Genomic DNA, 21,063 nt, shown 5'->3' on the forward strand with positions numbered 1-21,063 from the left:
GAAATACTTTTTAAAAATACTAGAAACGTTTGTGGTAATATATGAGAGGATATTATTTTGGTATGCATGCAAATTGAAGGGATTTTCCCTGTAATGGACAAAATTGAGTTAAGAAAATGTAATTGGTTCCTATAAACTGGTCATCTGCAATTATATACACATAATAGGCAAGAACATACGTAGCTCAGGATTGAATTGTGCAGTCCTTTGTGTTCTGTTTCGCTTGCAGATATTTCATTACCCAATTAGAGGCCACCCACCAGCGAATGAGAGTCATTTTTGATGACATACTAAGTTCGAGGACAACAGGATTAATGAATACATGAAATGTTTGAACGAACTCATAGTAATTTCCGTGGGGAGGACTAGAAATTAGCCTCATTCAGAGACGGGGAAGACTTCTTTCAAAAATACGAAGCGCCTGCCCTGTCTAGACACGCCTATTAGAGAAATATAAATATATGTCATGCTTCCTTATAGAGATAAGTGCATTGTGTAGATGGGTATTTTTAGGATTCGCATTATATCAAATATCGAGACAGAAGGGAGGAAACATTTTTTCCACGTCCGCAGTGAAACAGAATATATCTCTCAGTTGGTCCCAGTTCCGGCCTTTGCCTATAGCAACAACGTCTATGACATTGCTATGGATCACTCTACGCGTTTGTAGCTCTGCATGCTGATTGCGAAGCGAGAGGGAGTAGATCTCGGTTGTGGTTGGTCGGGTTTTTTGTTTTTTTTATGGTAAAACCGCCCGGAAATAGCGCTTCGGACAAGCTAGGGAGAAAAATAACCAAACCGGCCAAGTTAGAAGGGCGGCCGGGCTTTCTCGAGGCTACCTGAGCCATGGCAGGCACGGCGCTCAAGCGCTTAATGGCGGAGTACAAGCGTGAGTAGTTAGCTTTTGTGTGCAGAAACAGAGAGATCGGGGTGGATTGACTGCTTCTCAGGTGACGCCGGCTGTTTTTCTAGTCCGCTCATGCGTTGACTCTTCCTGGGCCCCTGGAAATTGTCCTTACGACGCTTTTGCCTGGCAACGGGGGAGAAAAGGGGGTCGGGGGTTGCGTGTCTTACTATCGGCTGCTATGGGTGAGCAGGAGGCGGGCTGTCGCTCTTGGGCCTGCCGCTCTTCTTTCAGATATCTCCCCCATCCCCAAATTTGCCAGGTCAAATTTTATACTAGGGCAATGTTTTTCAAACTTGACAATTTTAAAATGCGTAGACTTCAGCTCTCATAATTCCCAGCCAGCCTGTTGCCAAGGGTGAAAAAGATTGAACTGGGAAACAAAATAGAAGGCAGGGGGGAGATTAAGCCGGGAAAATCCAATGATTGCGCTTCTCAGCCCAGAAATTCTTTTTCCTGATCTGCTCATTACTGGGGCGATTTAACACTAGAGGACAATATTCTTCTGCCTTTGAAATGAGTAATAGAATAAACGTCATTAGGTCAGAGCCACTTGGAAGATTTTAACCAGCTGATTGCAACATTTGAGCCTGCAAGATACTGTGCTTTCAGATATCAGGAATTTTACCTGAGAAAGGTAGCAAGTGTTACTTTCTTTAAATGTAATTTTTTTGGCATACCAGTTTATCTGAAAACTAGATACCTATGAGATCATGAGTTTCACAACAGTAATGGGTCCTGGATTTTTATGCATTCTTTAAGTTAGTGGATTTGAAGTACCTTGATTAAAAAAAATATTGTGACATAATGCACCAGAACAGGAGCTACTTCCAAACTACCTGTTAGCTTCCCCAATGACTTTAGTTTGTGGGAAGCTGGCAGGGAGTGTTGGAAAAAATAGTCATACATATGAAGCAGCAGACCATGGTGCTGCTACATGCACTGCAGTGGTGCAGCAGGGGCCAATAAAAATCATCTGAAAATCCTTAAATTTAAATTCCATGGGAATCATGGGTCCCTATTTTTGGACACGTACTGTAAGTTTATCCATTTGAGGTTCATAGAACAAATAAAGTGTTCTATAATACACTGTTTCAACCAACTGAAGGTTAAAAACAGATGTACAAGAGAGTTTAATAGTGGCTGTTTTCTTTTTCATAAGGAAACAAATATGGGTTTGTCTGGATTAGTACAGTTTCATTAACCATTTGCAATGTTTTCTTATTGAATGTGTAAACTGGTTGTGGTTGTGAAACTGCCTATGTTTAGGACAGCTTGAAATGGTAAATGTAAAAAAAGAAAGTGGCATTTCATATAATCAACAAAGAGATTATTTCCATATTAACTGATCCCTTAGAGTGTAAAGTATGGTGACTGAACCAGCAATGTTTCCTGATTCAGGATTGAACTACAGTGGTGAAGCTTATGTTTTGATTACAGAACAGTCTAGCCCCAGTGGTTGGCAACCTTAAACACTCAAAGAGCCACAAAGGCCCTAACCGAAAGCCCCCATTCAGTCGGCTCCCCATGGGGGCTCCTCGTGGAGCCAGCTGGCAGTCCGGCTCCCCCACCATAGAGTCTCCTTCTAGCGCGGCATCCTTTTTCCTCTGTCTGTCCTAACCGAAAGTCCTATCAATTGTGGAGCCAAACGGCAACAGGAGCTGCAGCAGAGGAATGAAAGAGCCACATGCAGCTTCAAAACTGTGGGTTGTTGACCCCTGGCCTAGCCTAAGATCAGCCCTTTCCATCTTTTCACTAAGTCTGAATCTTTAGAGAGTTTGTGTCTTTCACCATGTGTTCTAACTGTTCGTGACAAGTTTCTTAAGTAATATATGCACAAACGCAAAGTATATATATGTAAAAGCGATAACTCTAATAAGAAACAGTCTTTTATTGTTTCAGTGTTTTATTAAATAACTAGAGCTAGGTAAATAAACTAGAAATAGCCTCCAGATGTTCTACTAATTTTTGGCAGCATAAACTCTTGTGAAGGATAATGGGAAGTTTAGTCAAAAAATAATACAGGAGAATTCTATATTAGCTATCTCTGAGATAAAGGGTAGAATGAAATTGACGAGTGCAATGAACTCTGTATATTGTAACCTTGTTCAGTCTTGCCTTGAAATGTGATTAACTTTAAATATCAGGACTTCATGAATGGCAGTCATGTATTCTATCAGTTAACCATTAATTCATATGTTTAAAGGGCCATGATGATTCAGTATAAAAAAGTCATAATTTAATGGTCGTTTGAATTTATGTGGCATCTTTTCCACTAGAGAGAGCAATAGCTCCTCTTTTCATTTTGGTTGGTGTCTCTCATTCTCTTTTCACCTACCTTATTCCCCCCCCCCCAAAAAAAAATTATTGAGGAAGCTAAATTTTTGGATGAAGATGAGACATTGTTGTTAAAGATTTCACAGGAATAACAAATCTAATAATTATCAATTAACAATATGTATGATAGATACAATTAATGGAAATGTCTTGTATCTAAAAAAGATTGTTTTTAAACATAGATAACTTCAAAGAGAAAAAGCAGGAAGCTTTTCCAGAATTTTTCAGACTACACTGCCACTGTAATTGTACAATATGTGCATAATGAAAATTCAGTTTGTGCTCATTGCATCCCACTCTTTTATAAATGTATTTGGAATGTCCTCTTAAAATGTGTATTGTTCACTTTTATTCTAAAGTTTTCCCTTTTTCTTATTTAACTATTATTACTAGGCAGAAATTATCACGGTAATGTAATTTTCCTGGCCAACTTCTTGGCCAATTTGTTTTTATGTTCTGAAAAGTATGAAGTATAAATAAATTAATATTGAAAATGTTTATTCTTCATTTTAGAGTTGACTTTGAATCCTCCTGAAGGCATAGTAGCAGGTATGACATTCTATTTAAAAATATACCTGTATCTTGCAATTAGAAAGCCTATATTAACATAATATTTTTTTAAATAGGGCCTATGAATGAAGAAAATTTCTTTGAGTGGGAAGCTTTGATAATGTAAGTTATTTGAATAGTGTACATTTAAATTATGGATGTACTTCCACTATTGAACATTGTAAATTAAAAAAAAATGACTTTGTGAATTTTCTAATAATCAGAATGTCAAATTTTAGAATTCTTCTGGAACACTTCAAACCTTGTTTATCTGTCTATCCACATAAGTTACTATTATGCTTGCAAGTTTCTAGAGTTCTATAATGCACTAATTTTTGTCTTAATAAGAAAAGATTTGTAAGCCATCGACAGTCGATGGCCCTAACAACTCTATATAAATAAATAATAAAATAGGCTTCGTTTATTTGTTTATACATGTTTGCATTGGTCTCCTCTACAATGTCTAAAAGAATCTTCAATGTTTATAGTACGATAGAAGCATTATTATACCGGTAATAGTTTATATAGCATACAGGAACCCAAGATGAATTGTAGATATGAAGACACCAGTTATCTTCCTGGACAAATTTATAATGTGGAAGGAAAATTTCATTGAGCTATTCTCTTTACCTAATGCAATCATTGGGAAATGCAATTTTAATACAAAAAGATGAAATTACTTAGCAAATTTCTAATGCATAGTTTTAGTCTCTTATATTTTGCATCCCACCAGTTGCTCAGTTTATTGTTATTAAAATAATGTGATGAATGACTTATGGTATTCCTCACTACAACTGCCTTCAGCAATGACCTAAGAGACAGGGAGCACTCTTTCTGCCATGTTCCGGCGTTCATGTTGCATACAAACAGAGATTCAGTTTGTTGGTGAAAAACTTTTATCTCCATCTAAGAAACTGTGATCTGCTCTTTCAGGGAGGTGGTACAGTTCCATTCAAAACAGACTCTATCCATTTTTTAAAAATCATCACACTTATATTTTGTCTGGATTAAATTTCAGCTTGTTCTTTTGTATTTATGCTATTATTGAACTTAGGCGACTCTGGAAGGGTACCAATTGCTTTCTTAGAATGGGTTGGTGAGAGGAGTGGGTATCATTAGCATACTGGCGGAACTGTACTTCAAAGTTCCAGAGAATCATACAATACAATACAATAGCAGAGTGGAAGGGACCTTGGAGGTCTTCTAGTCCAACCCACTGCTCAAGCAGGAAACCCTAGGCCATTTCAGACAAATGGATGTCCAATCTCTTCTTAAAAGCCTCCAGTGATGGAGAACCCACAACTTCTGGTGGCAAGTTGTTCCACTGGCTAATTGTCCTCACCGTCAGGAAATTTATCCACAGTTCTAAGTTGCTTCTCTCCTTGATTAGTTTCCACCCATTGCTTCTTGTTCTACCCTCAGGTGCCTTGGAGAATAGTTTGACTCCCCTCTTCTTTGTGGCAACCTCTGAGATATTGGAACACTGCTATCATGTCTCCCCTAGTCCTTCTTTTTCTTAAACTAGACACACCCAGTTCCTGCAACCGTTCTTCATATGTTTTAGTTTCCAGTCCCCTAATCATCTTTGTTGCTCTTCTCTGCACTCTTTCCAGAGTCTCCACATCTTTTCTACATCGTGGCGACCAAAACTGAATGCAGTATTCCAAGTGTGGCCTTACCAAGGCATTATAAAGTGTATTAACACTTCACGTGATCTTGATTCTATCCCTCTATTATGCAGCCTGGAACTGTGTTGGCTTTTTTGGGCAGTTGCTGCACACTGCTGCTTCATATTTAAATGGTTGTCCACTAGGACTTCAAGATCCCTCTCACAGTTACTACTGTTGAGCAAGGTACCACCTATACTGTACCTGTGCATTTCATTTTTGTTGCCTAAATGTAAACCTTACTCTTTCACCAGTGAATTTCATTTTATTAGATAGTGCCCAATGTTTAAGTTTGTCAAGATCCTTCTGTATCTTAAGCCTATCTTCTGGGATTGTTGCCTATTCTGCCAGGGTACTCCACTGCATACTTCCCTCCATGTAGATGCAGTTCCATTGAGGACTACATGTTGAGTTTGGTTGGTCAGCCAGTTACGAATCCATCTGGTGTGATGCCTGTCTACCCCACATCCTTCTACTTTATCTAGTAGTAGGTTATGGTCTACCTTATCAAATGCCTTACTGAAGTCGCAAGTAAACGATATCAATGGCATGTCAGTCTGGTCCACTAATTTTATCACATCATCAAAGAATGCAATAAGATTAGTCTGGCATGATCTGTTTTTGACATACCCATGTTGGCTTTTGGCTAGTACTTTGTTGGGCTGCTAGGTGTTCACAATTCGTTGCTTGATATTTTTTCCAGAAGCTTTCCTGGTATTGAGGTCGGCTGATAAGTCTGTAGTTTCCTGATCTATTTTTTTTCCTCCTTGTCTGAGATGGGGAACCACATCAGCTCTTTTCCAGTCCTCTGATAGTTCCCTGGTGCTCCAGGATCTCTGAAAGATATAATTCAGTGGTTCTGAGATCTCGTCTGCCAGTTCCTTCAGAACCCTGGGGTGTAATCCATCCGATCCTGGTGATTTGAACTCATCTAGGGGTAGACAGGTGCTCACTTACTGTTTCCTTCTCTATTTCAATTTGTGTTCCTAATCTGATTTTTACGGTGCTCTTTTTGAGAGGTTGGACTGTTTTATCCCTTTGTGTAAAGACAGATGCAAACATGAGTTAAATAGTTCTGCTTTCTCCCTGTTCCTTGTCACCTTCTTGCCACTTTCTCCCAGCAATGGACCAATTGTTTCCTTAACTTTTTTCTTGTTTTTAATATGTTGGAAGAAGCCTTTTTTGTTCATTTTTACTTTTGTGGCAAGCCTTTCTTCATTGTGAGCCTTAGGTTTCCTCACCTCATCTTTACAGGCTCGGGCTATTTACTGATATTCTGCCTTAGTTATGTCCCCCTTTTTCCACTTTTTATAGTTATCTATTTTCTTTCAATTTGTGAGAGAATTTTTTATGCAGCCATACTGGTTTCTTTTGGGAGCTGTTATTTTTCTTCTTCATTGGTATTGTGCTAGACTGGGCTTTTGTAATCTCATTTTTCAAAATTTCCCAAGCTTCTTCAGTTGTTTACCCCTTGAGGATTCTCATCCATGGAATTCTTCCCGAGCTCTCTCTAAGTTTATTGAAATTAGCTCTCTTAAAGTCCAAGATTCTAGTTTGACTTTGTTCTACTATTTGTGTTTGCATAATGTTGAATTCCAATATTGCATGGTCACTTGCCCCCAGGGTTCCTGTGGCTTCAACACCACCTATCATTTCCTCTCTGTTAGTGAGAATTAAGTCCAATATGGCTGATCCCCTTGTTTCCTTCTCTACTTTTTGGGAAATAAAGTTGTCTGCTAGGTTTGTTGGATCTTCCACTTGGTGTCCAGAGTTTGTTTCCCAGTTGATGTCATGGTAATTAAAATCTCCCATTACTATTGTGGTGTGCTTCCTACATACCTTAGATAGCTGACTAGCAAAAAGTTCATCTACTTCCTCTGCTTGGTTGGGTGGCCTGTAGTATAGACCTATAGCAATGTTATTTCCACCCCCAACCTTTAATATTGACCCAAATGCATTCAAGATAGTTCTCATCTTCTGTGGTTTCATGTAGATGTTGATTCTAATAGATAATATTGAACCTTGTAGCACAGAGTAGGTCAGTACTGTTTTACTGATTCAGACTTTTCAGATCCACTGCAAAATAATGTAATTAAAATCTTGCCCTGCTAAATGTTTCAGAAAAAATAATAAATTACAAATTTGAACTCTAAGTGATCTAGAAGGAATAACACATTTGTATTTCACAGGCATACCCTGTTTGGTTTTTTAAAATATTTTTTTTACTTTTTATTTTCAAAACAAACACAACACATAAAATCTTCCTTCTTTACATACTGTAGAAAGTGTATCAGTTGGTTACAAAAGGCTTTCGTGCATCTCTTCCACAGTCATCAAGCATAATTCATATTAACTCAATTCATATTAACTCAAATATTTATACATGTTACCATTATCATACCTCCATTTTCATTTGACTATAATTGTTTAAATGTTCTTCATCATAAATATACCAAGATTTAATACATAATCACATACTGGCATTTCATTTACTATTTTTAAAATCCTCCAATAACACTGAATCCTTATGTCCTATTCTAGCTAAACATCCATAATATTTAATAACAAAATTTTCTAATCCTTTCCAAATCACTGTTTACCATTTACATCCAGTTTTCTTATGTTGTATCCATATATGTATATACGTTGTTATCATTATACCTCCTTTATTTGACTATATCCTGTAACATAACATTTCCCCCCGTAATAATCAAGACTTAACTGAATCTAACTTAATTCTTTTTTATTAACCTTTATATAATCCAAAAGGATTTCTAATCTTCCTTTCATGGGTACCATGCAATATTCATATCCAATTATTACTTATCATAACACTACACATTGTATACATTATTATCTTTATCAATTATTTATTTAACTATATCTATTGTCACTAAATTTCACTGTTTAACTAGTTTTAAATTATACTCTTCCATCTATCAGCCTGTGTCTTTCCAGTAGCAAAACAGTCTCATATCTTCTCCCATTTGTGGTGTCAGTCCTCTAATCATCTTCTTAATCAAATTTGTATGGACTCCATGTAGCAACTCCTTGCTTATAAAGTCTCTCATGTAATTTCAATGCCCTTCTTCTGTTTCCTTAATCAGCTTATCTTTGATTGTCTGTAGTGTTATCAATGATGTTGCTAATGAAATTTCTCTCTTTAAATCTATAAATTCTTTTGTTTTTTTCTTATTCTGTGACTTGCCAACTGGGGTAGAGTTCCCCTCCATTTAATTCCTCTTTCAATATTCCACTCTTTCCATTTTCAGAGACAAACCAATCACATAAATATCAGCAAATTTAATTTCTTTATAGTCATTTTCCTCTTCGATTTTTAGGATTCTAACCACCACTTTTTCCACTTGATAAACATTTCCAACTTCTTCATCATATTTCACTGTTAGATGCTCTAAGTCTTCCAACTTCTTCTCTGTCCTCTCAAAGTGTTTGATAATTTCTGTATTTCTAAGAATATCTTTTGCAGACTTAAAGTTTCTTTCTGCTGTTGAAGTTGTGCCATTATCTCCAGCTAACAAACACTGCTGCTCTAGCTTGGAAGGTTTTAACAAGATTAAGCATAGATTCACAATAAAATTTTATTTTCACTTTTCTCTGGTTAAAGATATAGTTCAAAGGGACATCTGTATGCTTTTCTTCTTATCACTGTCTATAAACAAGCAGTGAGACCTTGGAGTGCCAAGCCAGGATAATCAGTGAGAAAAGTAAGGGTGTTTCGTTTCCAATATACAAACCTTCAGCCTCCGAGTAGCCATGTTATTGTTGCAATTTTCTTTGTTTCTTTTGTATCTTTTTTGTATTTCAAGTTTAAAAAAGTCTGATTTTTGAATGAGTTAGAAGAACACCCACAGTAATGAAAGAGGAGAATTTTAGTCCATAAGTTACAAAGAGTAATAAAAGGGGAAAAAATAGAAGAAGAAATCTTAATTCATTCGTTTTAAAAGGCTTGCATAAATTCTATCCATGAACATAGCATTTAAAAAGTAAAATAGCGCACTGTCCAAAACCATTCCAAACTTAATTCCGCCGCTTATTTCTTCTGTTCTCCAATTTAAATTAACTTTAAGTTTTTTATAGGCAGTCTCTTTTAAAATGGTAAAAATTCCTCACCAGCTGGAAACACTTTCTCTTTCCGTATCCTTCCGTTTTGGAGCCGCCCCGACTTCATCAACCTAATGGCTGGATTTTTTGTCACCAGCTTGAAGAACTTCTCTTGGATCGATCAGGGATTTTGCGATGTCCCTGAGATAAGCAAGATGTATTCTTCTTGTTCACCATCTCTGCGGGACGGTTTAGGTCCGATTGGACCACCCAGCGACAAAAGTATTGGCAGCGGTCTCGGAGCATCAAGATCGCACGACCGTATCATCATGACATTGGCTCCTCCTCCACCCTGTTTAGTTTTTGACTAGGACATTCACCAAGTTAAAACAGTTTCAGTGCCATGCCAACATCATCATGACTGGCTGGAGGATGGTTCATCAGCAGTGTTCCTACCTTTTTTGGCCATTCAAATGCAACAACATGCACTCACAAATAGTGGACTGGTGGATGGAGTACATAGTCAACAAGAATTCATATAAAGTAAGGCTTTTGGGAGCATTTAGAAGAGATGGCTATGGAGATTCTCAGTCATCTGGGTCTTCTTCAGAATTGAAGAAGCTTCTTGGATGAGAAGCAAAACATTTTCAAGAAAAAACAAAAAGTCCAATTGCCTCTTGAAAAAACACTTTTGGAATTTAGAAGAGATGTTTTGGAAAGAATGGGAGTACGAACAAAGTAGCTTTCTTTGAAGCATTAAAGCCATGTTTTTTGCAAGACTCAAATTGATGCTTCAGAAAAACATCCTGGCTTTCTCCATTTGCTAGGAATAAAGAGTTATTCGGTGAGTTATTCTCATTCGGTGAGGCAGCAATGCTATCTGAGAGATACAGTCTTGGGAGGTTTGATCTGCAAGCAGGGAAACCTCCTGATGGTGCAACACACTGTTTTCTTATCTTCAACTTTCTGAAAGAGGTTGATAGAGGGGGGAGAGACCTCTTGGACATTTGCTCTGCAGTAATAATAGTGTTAAACAAATTGTAAGGATCAGAAAGATTTGCAGTCACAGGTTTTCTTTTTGGAAATGTATTTTCCCCTTGGCATTTGACTTTTTTGTTGACTTTTGTATTTGTGGGGCTTTAAAATTACACAAATGCCAGTTGCCAGGTACCTGAATTTTGATCATGTGACCATGTGCCATTGTAACTTTAAACGGTCAGTAAACAAATACAAGTCAAAGACTATCTGTAATAACTTACTTGAAATAATTTCCAAAATATGAAAAAAAAATTCATGCAGAGTTGCTGTTGATTTTGCTTAATAATTTGTTTCTTCCATATCTAATAAACAATGCTTGTTTAAAGTATTTAGAATCTCATGCAAGTGTCTAAAGCATACAAATACCCATCTTTCTTCCAACAAATGGATTAATTTGGCTATTAAATTATATTATGATTATGAATACTGTTATATGCAAATAAATTCATTGAATTATATGCAGGCTAAAATGTTTTTTCCATTTCTTATCAGAATATCTTAGATTTGGAATTGATGATTTGTTTAAATCTTAGTGTTTATTATCAACAATATAGGCACTGGTCATTGTTTGGTTTAGCCTACAGCTAATTTTTAAAATAATAAGTACAACTTTAATCCAAAGGTTTAAAGATATGTAAAGATATATCCAAAGGTTATCTAGATATGTAATTATATGTTTTAGTTTCTATGATATGTGAGTTTGTTTCAACTTGGAATTCCCCTTTGTGCTTTAGGAAGTGGAAGGGGTGGGATAAAATGAAAACAGAAGAAATAAGCTTCCTATAAATATAAAACACTGATTATCTCATTAACTGACTTCATGTAAATGTTTGCCTATTTAAGTATATCATTGCACGAACATTCTCCACCTTTTTATTTTCTTTAGTAATATTTTAACTTTGTTTAATGCCAGTTGTAGTCAAATGTTTTGTGTATATTCCAGGATACATGTATTATCTGATGACTGCATAAAACTAATATTCTGAGGTGTTCCACTTTGTCTCTTGATATTTAAGATGAAATTATTGACTTATCATGAAAATTCTTGCAATTCATTTTTTACATTAAAAATAATTTATTGTGAAACTCCAGTTATTGACTTCCAGGATGTGAGGGATACCCCTCCTAAAGAGATGGAAACAAACTGCAGACAGTTGGTCCAAAAACTACCCTTTTAGTTTTTTAGAAGGATTTACAAAATGCATGTTAAATATAAAAATAATATAAGATAATATTTATGTGAAATGATCAATATTTCTACCACATAAATTTAGTTTTAAGCAAGATTTTCTACTTGAATCAGGGGTGGTTTGCTGCTGGTTTTATTCCTAGTTTGCAATGTGTGCGCAGCTTAGTCTGCTCTTGTGTGTGCAAGATGCACGCTGCGCAGGCATGCACTATTCAATGTAAATTGATCTTCGCATATGCGCAGAACAACTTACAGTGAACTGCGTTTGCGCAGTCACAAAAAAACAAAATCGTGGTGGCGAGGGAACTGGTTAGGGGGTGTGGCAGGCCTGAGTCACTGCCGGTTCTGCGACCCAGACCTGAATTCTACCGGTTCGGCCGAACCAGCAGCAACCCACCACTTACTTGAATGAATACTGTAGTAAGATTCTATCACATGATATCAATTTCATTTTCAAGTGATGAAATTTCAGCGTATGAAATAATTGCAAACTACAACTTCAGTTGAGGTTAGGTTTTTTCCTTTCTATTTTGCTTTTGTATAGTGGGCCAAGCTAGAATACAATAACAATAAATAACATAAAGTAGAAAATCACAAATTGCTTAGTGTGCAGAAGCCTATATTCCATGCCTGGCTGCAATGTAATACTCTTTTGTTATTTAAAATGTTTTAAATTGCAGCTTTTGACACCTTTGTCCATGTTGAATAAACAGTGTGTTCAAAGCAGCATTTTCAGTACTTGCTAGCAATATTTCTTGACGTGCAGGTACTAAAATTTGGAACATGCCTTCGAGACAGATTGAATTCAATTAAATAAACACACCCTAGCAATTATGTAGTGTTGTGACCTTCCTTATAACTTAAATGTACAAGCTTTGATTTCTCAGCCCTTCAGCTTTTTGTTTTAGGGTAGGGGTAATGAATGTGGGAAAGGTTAGCCTAAATTTCTTTAGGCTTCTTTCTTGAAATAATAATCTGATGAAATTGGTGTAGATTTACTGTAAGGACTGTTTAGTGCAGAACTGTTGTGCTGTGACTATTAACTGATAATGTAATGCAGGATGATCGGTAGGGAGCAGAGACTTGCTATATTTTTAAATAATTTCTGTTATATGGATTTTATTTAAATGTGTACTTCAGATTTGGCAAAAGCTAAAATTGAGAGAATTCAGTAAAAGTTCAAATCTAAGCACTTCCAAAGTTATCTTAATGTTTCAGAATTTCACTAAAACATATAATTTTTATTAAAATAATTAACAATATAAAGATGGTTCCAGCTAAGAAACTTATGAGTTTTATATCACTAGTCCTAGCCATATTTGAATAACAGGAGTTTTATACTTTAGAGAAGCTGTGTTTATTTAAATCATGCATATTGTCTTTGGATAACTGGGTTTTCACTAGTTAGGACAACTCTTTCCTAATATTAGATAGCCAGCTTTATTTTTTAAGAAAAAAGTAAAAATTTATGGTATCGTATGCAAGTTAGGAGACTTCTCATTTGCATCTAACTGTAACAAATATGTGTTACATATTTAGGATCTAATATTCTTATCCCCAAGCACTTCATTTCACAATCAGAATGATTCTTTTCAAGGATGAAATACTGGTAAGTTGGAAGGGCATTGTCATACTTTTGGTAAAGTTTGAATAGGATGTTTTACAGCTAGAATATTTTGCCATTGAAACAGTTTGTATGCCTGTAGTACATATCTTCTTTCTCAGTTAGTGGCACAGTAGAGCAGGTATTCATTAATGTTTTTTTCTTTCAAGTTGGAAATGAATTTCACTATTATGGTTAAATGAAAACAGACCTTAATTTTAATACACAGTAAAGCTTTGAAATTCTACAGATCCTACATAATCCATTTGTGTGTGCCTAATTTAATATTTGTTTATTTAAAAGTATTAAATAGCCCCAGACTTTAAAAAGCTTATTTGTTTATTTATTTATTTGCTTCTAGGGGACCAGAAGAGACGTGTTTTGAGTATGGAGTTTTTCCTGCTATTCTGAGTTTTCCTCTTGATTATCCTTTAAGTCCTCCAAAGATGAGGTTCACATGTGAAATGTTTCATCCTAACAGTAAGTTTTGTCAGTAGATGATGCACTGTGTTTTCATATCAATAAAAAACCCTATTAAGTCTATGTAATCTAGTATTATTCATTTAGCCTTTCTCCCTAGATTATGGGGATTCTTAAAAAAGAATCTTTTTTTAAATGAGCTTTTTCAACACCAATTAGGGTATAGGTTTTAAATTATTTACTTTTTTTAGGATTTTGCTTAACTGTTTTGCTCACATTTAATTGATAAGTAATTCTGTACTTGTAAATTCATTTTTGTTATGAATTAAATAGATTTTTAATCTTAGGGACTGCATCTATCCAACAGTTGATAATATTTTTCTCTTTGATGAGCAGCATACAGAGATGTGGAATGAAAGTTATGTAACACCTGACTGACTTCAGAATACTTCAGAATACTTTTCCAAACCAAGATCTAATTCCACAAGTGAACTAGGCTGAAGACTTTTTTTAAAAATAGTAAATATATTACATATTTATCATAGAGTGAGTTTGGTCTAGTTTTAAGGCACTAGGTTACAAACAAAAAAACTATGAGTTCTAATCCTTCCTTAGGCATGAAAACCAGCTGAGAGAGTCAGTCTCTCTGTGTTTGACACCTAACAACTCTTGACAACTCTCCATGTTGACACCTAAAAGGATAGCACTCTCCTGAAAGCAGAATCATGAGTTGTAGGTCCTCCTAGATCAGTGATGGCGAACCTTTTTTGCCTCAGGTGCCAAAATGACGCATGTGTGCGCTATTGCACGTACTCGCGTGCCCACCCCCATAATTTAATGCTTTCTGCACCATGCCCCCTTGCGCATGCACATGTGCCCCCACCCCGGTGCTGCCCTGTGCATGCGCACACAGTTTTCTTGGAGCCCGGGGAGGGCAAAAACGAACTCCCCCAACTCCCGGAGGCCCTCCTGAGGCCGGAAGTTTTTCAACTTCCGGTGGGCCCAGTAGGCCTGTTTTTTGCTCTTCCCAGGCTCCAGAAGTTTTCTAGGAACCTAGAGGGGACAAAAAATGACCCAACGTGCAAACTGGAAGTTCGGGAATGGACTTCTGTGTTGCCCGTTAGGCCGTTTTTCTCCCTCCAGAGGCTTCAGGAGGCTTCTCTGAAAATGACCAAAAATCAGCTGGCCAGCATGAATAATCTCTCTAGAAATTAAGCTGGCACTCACTGTCAGCATTCCAAGTATGCAGAATTAAATCAGAGTTCAAGGCAAAACGATCCTTAAAGTTCCAATTTAATAAGACATCTTGGCACATCTGTGGAATCCCAATTCTGGAAGTTAAATAGGATTCCCGGCCAGTTGAAAGTTCATGATCTTGTCCCCACACCCACAAATCCATCACATGATCCAATCTTCTTCTTCCACGCTGGCATCTTCACCCAGCTGGTTCCGGTCAGGTGCAGAGGTGCGGAGACAAAAGATGACCTTCGGCTTCTAGAAAAGAATGACAACAACACATTCCACAATTCTACTCCTTTCTATTCCCCCTTCCCAACTACTACACCAATGAAATAGCACAATGAAAAAATAGAGAGTGTGTGGCAGGCCAAAGATCCCAAAAGGGATACAACTGCAGGCTTGACACTCACATTGTTAGGTTTCTGCAAGGCAAGCTGTTCCAGAGAGCTGTGGAACTGAACGCCTACCACTCCACATACTGCAGTACAGCATATTTTGCTTTTTTGATGTAAACCCATAAGTTGTTTATACTAATAATATGAAAACAATAAAAACAGTAATATCAACTATTATATAACATCATCATAACTATTAAACACAACATCATCATTGTATATATAAAAATAATTTTTGAAATTCCCTTTTCATCCTATAGCTTGTATGTGTCAGCCTCAATCTTAGGTCTTCTACCAGTGCCTTGGGAGTTGAGGGCTTTGCATAATACCTTAGCTGTTTGTAGCACTGCACTCTTCTAGATAAAGAACTCTTACGTTCCTGGGATCTTCTGGAACCACTCTTCCAGCTTAGGAATCACATCCTGTCACTACTAGGACCACTTTGATCTTTACTTTCCACGTTGTCTCTAGTTCCTTCTTCAGACCCTGGTGTTGGATGGATGTGAAGGAGAGAAAGAGAGAGACATATTCTTAGAAAATATATTGAAACTTTATAATGTGACATCTTTACCTGCTGTGGTTATATTGCCTCCATAGAAAACTATAGTAATCTTTCAAAGTTTTCTTTTCCTTTTTCTGAAATTTGGCTGTAGCATTTAGCTTTAGGCAAGTAGTGTAAGCCAGCTAGAGTTGTACTAGGTTAGTGGCCATTCAGATATTTTAAATAAATAATTAAAAGGGAAGCACCCAGGTTTTTTTATGTATTAAATTTCTATGCCTTCATTTATTTTAAATTTTATCCTAGGGCTATGAAAAAGGAGTAAACATATCAGATTAAGTATAGCAATTAACAGTTTGCAGTTACACAATAGTATAAAAGTTAGATAATATTAAATTTGAAACCTGGAAAATGCATTTTCCCCAGGATTCAGGAATTTCAAAAGCAATATTTATTTACCGTTTGGTCTTCCCTCAGTGCCAGAATCAAACAATACAATACAATACAATAGCAGCGTTGGAAGGGACCTTGGAGGTCTTCTAGTCCAACCCCCTGGCTAAACAAATAGTACCACAGAAAAATACAAGAGTGGTTATTAGAATTATTGGAAATTTCTGTTGGACTATGTGTCAATATGGTCACTAGCACTTAAACTTGACTGAAGGGAGACTTTATTATTAATATTCAAAATATAAACAAGAATGATAAACATCTTGCATGTTGCATTCACTTCTAGTTGCTATAGGCATCAAGCATGTTCAATTGGACTTTTCATTGAGATTTAGTTTTACAGTGTGAACCCTTAATTCTTAATTTTAGCAAACAATGTATTTCAACATATTTTGATTTTAGCTAATACTATTTTGTGAATGTTACTAAAAACAAAGACAATACACAACATAAACATTAGAAGAACATTAGACATTAATAATTGTTCTATCCCATTTATAAACTCCCAGATGTAATTTATTTTAAGGAAAATCATTTCCAGAATGAACTCAGTTCTAATGATTTTAGTCAGTTTTCTTGGGAGCAGTATAGAAGTATCATCACCTTCTTCCAACATGTTTTTGACACTTCATTCTAGCCTACAGCCATGGTTTTCCTTGGTATTCTCTGATTCAGATACCATATGCACCAGGCCTGACCCTGTTTAATTTTCAAGCCCAGACTAGATCACCAAATTGCTACTATTTACTGAAGCTAACTTATTTTAAATGCAGCCATAATTTTTCAAAGCCAATTCTACACTTATTAACTCATAAAGACAGAGCTTCCCTCTTTTTTTGTATCTTGATATTTTATGATGAAACTGGTATTTGCCCCAGTACATTTCCCTGTCTTGCATTCTTCTTTTATCTGTCAACTTTATTAATCCTATAAACAGCTACTTAGCTATAAATTACTATAATGCCATTCTCTGACAAAAAATGAAAATATATAGGAAAGCTATAGTGATGTTTAACTCCAGCCTACAGAAAACTAGATTAGAATTGAAAGAGTATATAATTGCTGTCAGATTTCTCAACAAATGTGTTAGATGAGATAGTTTCCATCCTTGATGGTAAAACTCTTTTGGTGTTGTTAACGTAGTCTCAAAATATTTTGTTAACAATTTTTATTGAATCAATATTGCACTAACTTGAAAAATGCTTCCCATTTTATTGTCTAATATTCTCAGTTTATCCAGATGGGAGAGTTTGCATTTCCATTCTCCATGCTCCTGGAGATGATCCAATGGGCTATGAGAGCAGTGCAGAACGATGGAGTCCTGTGCAAAGTGTGGAGAAGATCCTCTTGTCAGTGGTTAGCATGCTAGCAGGTATGAGAAAGGATGGCATTCGTAGAGACAGCAGTGAAGATAAAACACAAATTACTAGACTTTCCTAGAACGTTTGATCTCCCAAGTTGTTCAATCTAGATCAGTGTTTCTCAACCTTGGCTACTTGAAGATGTCTGGACTTCAACTCCCAGAATTCCCCAGCCAGCGAGTTGGAAGTTGAAGTCCAGACATCTTCAAGTGGCCAAGGTTGAGAAACACTGATCTAGATGAATGGGTACACAGTTGGTCTCAGTAGTGCTAGGCACTACGAAGAATTAATATGAAGGGTGTTTTTTTTGCTAAGCTGCTTGAAGGCCACGTTTAAAGGGCCATTCTTGAAAGTTAAGGAACTAATTAAGAAACTTTTTATTTTAGATATTTGGTTCTGGCTTATATTGCAAAGTGACACAAAATTAATAGAAACATTTTATTATTTTCATAATGCTTTTCATCAAAAATAAATATAGATTTAAATATTAAAAATACAATTGATTAAAGTAATTAAAATAAATAATGAAGACATATTTTAAAATCCAATATCTAGGTGAATAGGTATATGTTCAATTTTCAGCAGACATTCCATAATGAAGCTTACCTAATTGTTTATTTCACACAATTCATATGATTATGGAAAATACTCATATTAGAATCATAGTTACATGGCTCTACTATGACAACGGGCAAACTTGAATAGTCCAATATGAAAATAGTATTGTTACTGAGGTGTTTTGGAGTCTTATAAATTAACAAAATCTTATTAAAAATCACTCAGTAGCCCAGGGATGTCAAAATGGCGGCCCATGGGCCAGATGTGCCACACATAGGCTCAAATTTGATACCCATGCAGTAGCCTGTTATATACTTTAATATTGAGGCTATCATTGCATGTTACATTATTCTGGCAAAGATATTGCTGTCTAGGGGAGTTTATAGTTGTCATATTAGCCAAAGTAATGGCTATTAGGTCCTCCTTTCAGCAATATGGCTGATTCTGAGCAGACCCATTCAGAAATGTTGGAATTCTGTAGTGACTACAATAGAACAGACTCTTGATTTCAACAGGATTCAACTCCAGCTTCTTTGTCTTTATCCACACACTACCTCAGGAAGATCCATATTTTTTTTCCTAAATCTTTTCCTGGTAGTATGGATTTTTTTTCATTCCTTACACATACATTTCTCCATGGATACTAATATTTCAGTTAATATTCACTTAATAGTCTGCTTGTTCATGATGGGAATAGGACAAATATTTAAAATTAAAGATCTTTCCATTCTCATATTCTTTGTGCACAATCAGAATTTACAGGGAGTTATTTAAGTAGATTAAGTGCCTCTTTAAGTGGTTTAAAAGAAATATCAAGGCATTTTCAGGAAACTACAGTCTAAAGTTCCTTTGTCTCCTTACATGTGGATGTAGGAAGATAGATATAAACATATGAAATCAAATATCATGATCACTTGCAATGCGAAGACATAGTATGGCATGGGACCTGAATCAAAATTAAAACAACTTTATGTAGTTGCTAAAAAAGAAGATTCTGATAGCTTATATTTGTTGTGACTGGAGTTATTATACTCTATACTTTTGGAACAATACATGAAATGGAATAAATTTTAGAATTCTTGACCTTATGTTTTACTTCAGTGTGTGTGCTTCTTTTAATGAGAAACACTGTAATTATTATACTGTATTTTCATCTGTTGATCAGTCTTTTGTTTTTCCCCTTTAGAACCAAATGATGAAAGTGGAGCCAATGTGGATGCTTCTAAAATGTGGCGAGAAGACCGAGAACAGTTCAACAAAATAGCCAAACAAATTGTCCAGAAATCACTTGGTCTTTAAAAAAATTCAAACAAAACACCTGAAACTCTTGACAATCTTCCTGTTGAACATTTTATAGACAGAGGCTGATAGCAGAACTCTGAATTGGTACCAAAAAACAAATCTTGCAAAACTATTCATGAATTTTTGCTCCTCTCTGTATATAAGCATGCATCAATCCTTTTACACTTTGGAAGAAAAATCTTTCTCAATTTAAGACATACCAATAGATGGGATGCAAGTACTGTAGAACTGTAATCAGTTTCCATTAGTAAAAACTTAAGTCTCGGCAATTATATCTGTAATATCATATTATCTTTCATCACAGTACCATTCACCCTTGTGAGTAGTAGGATTGATATGATTTGGGAATATCTTACTACTTAGAAAATATTGAAATATTATTAGTGGAAGCTATATGTCACCAATGAGAATTATCCGTTTAAGAATTATTATTACATAATTTCATTTAACTAAAAAAAATGTTGATCATCAAAACGTTACACAATAAAGTGAACTATCTTTGTCCTGGGAAAGGATGGTCAGTGTAATCTTACTTTCTGTTATAGCATTCTGCTTGCCTAAATTAAAAACGTGATTGGACATGAAGATATTCGACAGGAATATATTTCCTTCTGAAACTGAAGAAATTGAACTTAATATAACTCCTATAAACTCAATGTTAGTTGAACAATCATTAGTCATATAGAAATATTTGATTTCTCTGATAGCAAGCTCCACCCATGATATTTACAAGAAATAATAAAGTGATGTATGACAGAAGACCATTTTTTCCCAAGCTAATCTCTAATACAAATACTTATCTTTTAAATCTAATATTGTTTATTCAGCAGTTCTAATGGAAACAGGATGACCACAATTTAGTATGAACTTTGCTGAAGGAATATTTGACTTCTGATATCAGTCATTCTTGTTATTTCCTGAGAGTAAAGTTAAAGGCCACACACACACCACACACAAACACACACACTTCCTCTATTCATTGATTTAGTTGGGCAGTAGTAGGGAACACATTTTTAAAGGCTATTTCATATTTATTGCAAAAATCTATTACATTAAGAGGATGCCGGTTGCTCTACATCTGTTATTTTGTTATGTAGAGTTCAATATATTATGTAAGGCAGTGGTCTCCAACCTTGGCAACTTTAAGACCTGTGGACTTCAACTCCCAGAGTTCCTCAGCCAGCTTTGCTTTGCTGGCTGAGGAACTCTGGGAGTTGAAGTCCACAGGTCTAAAGTTGCCAAGGTTGGAAACCACTGATGTAAGGAATATCGTTAACAACTGAATTAGCCTTAAACTATACATAAGTGTTTCAGTTCAATCAAATCAGTGTTTCACATTTAAATCAATGTTTTATAGATTTGCAGTCTGAAGGACTGATCCAATTAAATACATTTTTTTTTGTATTTATTCCATGTAATTCTTATACAGGTAGTCTTGACTTAGTGACCACTCAAAGTTACAACAGCACTGAAAAAAGACTCAGGACCAT

The 21,063-nt window shown here is 35.8% G+C and overlaps 1 protein-coding gene across 1 annotated transcript; it reads left to right on the top strand.

The window, feature by feature from the left end:
• Nucleotides 1-729: 729 nt before the first annotated feature.
• On the top strand, nt 730-20,409 carry UBE2G2 (ubiquitin conjugating enzyme E2 G2). The gene is made up of 6 exons (XM_032225901.1): nt 730-889; nt 3,755-3,790; nt 3,868-3,913; nt 13,711-13,829; nt 17,584-17,724; nt 19,458-20,409. The coding sequence occupies exons 1-6, from the start codon at nt 847-849 to the stop codon at nt 19,568-19,570; spliced, it is 498 nt and encodes a 165-aa protein (XP_032081792.1). The 5' UTR covers nt 730-846; the 3' UTR covers nt 19,571-20,409.
• Nucleotides 20,410-21,063: the final 654 nt, after the last annotated feature.

The sequence above is a fragment of the Thamnophis elegans genome, chromosome 10 (genome assembly GCF_009769535.1).
Source record: "Thamnophis elegans isolate rThaEle1 chromosome 10, rThaEle1.pri, whole genome shotgun sequence".
In the NCBI taxonomy this organism is placed as follows: Eukaryota; Metazoa; Chordata; class Lepidosauria; order Squamata; family Colubridae; genus Thamnophis; species Thamnophis elegans.

What these genes read in the sequence shown, in the direction of transcription:
- UBE2G2 (XM_032225901.1), top strand. Translation starts at nt 847, where the DNA reads ATGGCAGGCACGGCGCTCAAGCGCTTAATGGCGGAGTACAAGC. An exon ending in GAGTGGGAAGCTTTGATAAT is followed by an intron (nt 3,914 to 13,710) that starts GTAAGTTATTTG and finishes ATTTGCTTCTAG; the next exon opens with GGGACCAGAAGAGACGTGTT. An exon ending in TGAAATGTTTCATCCTAACA is followed by an intron (nt 13,830 to 17,583) that starts GTAAGTTTTGTC and finishes TAATATTCTCAG; the next exon opens with TTTATCCAGATGGGAGAGTT.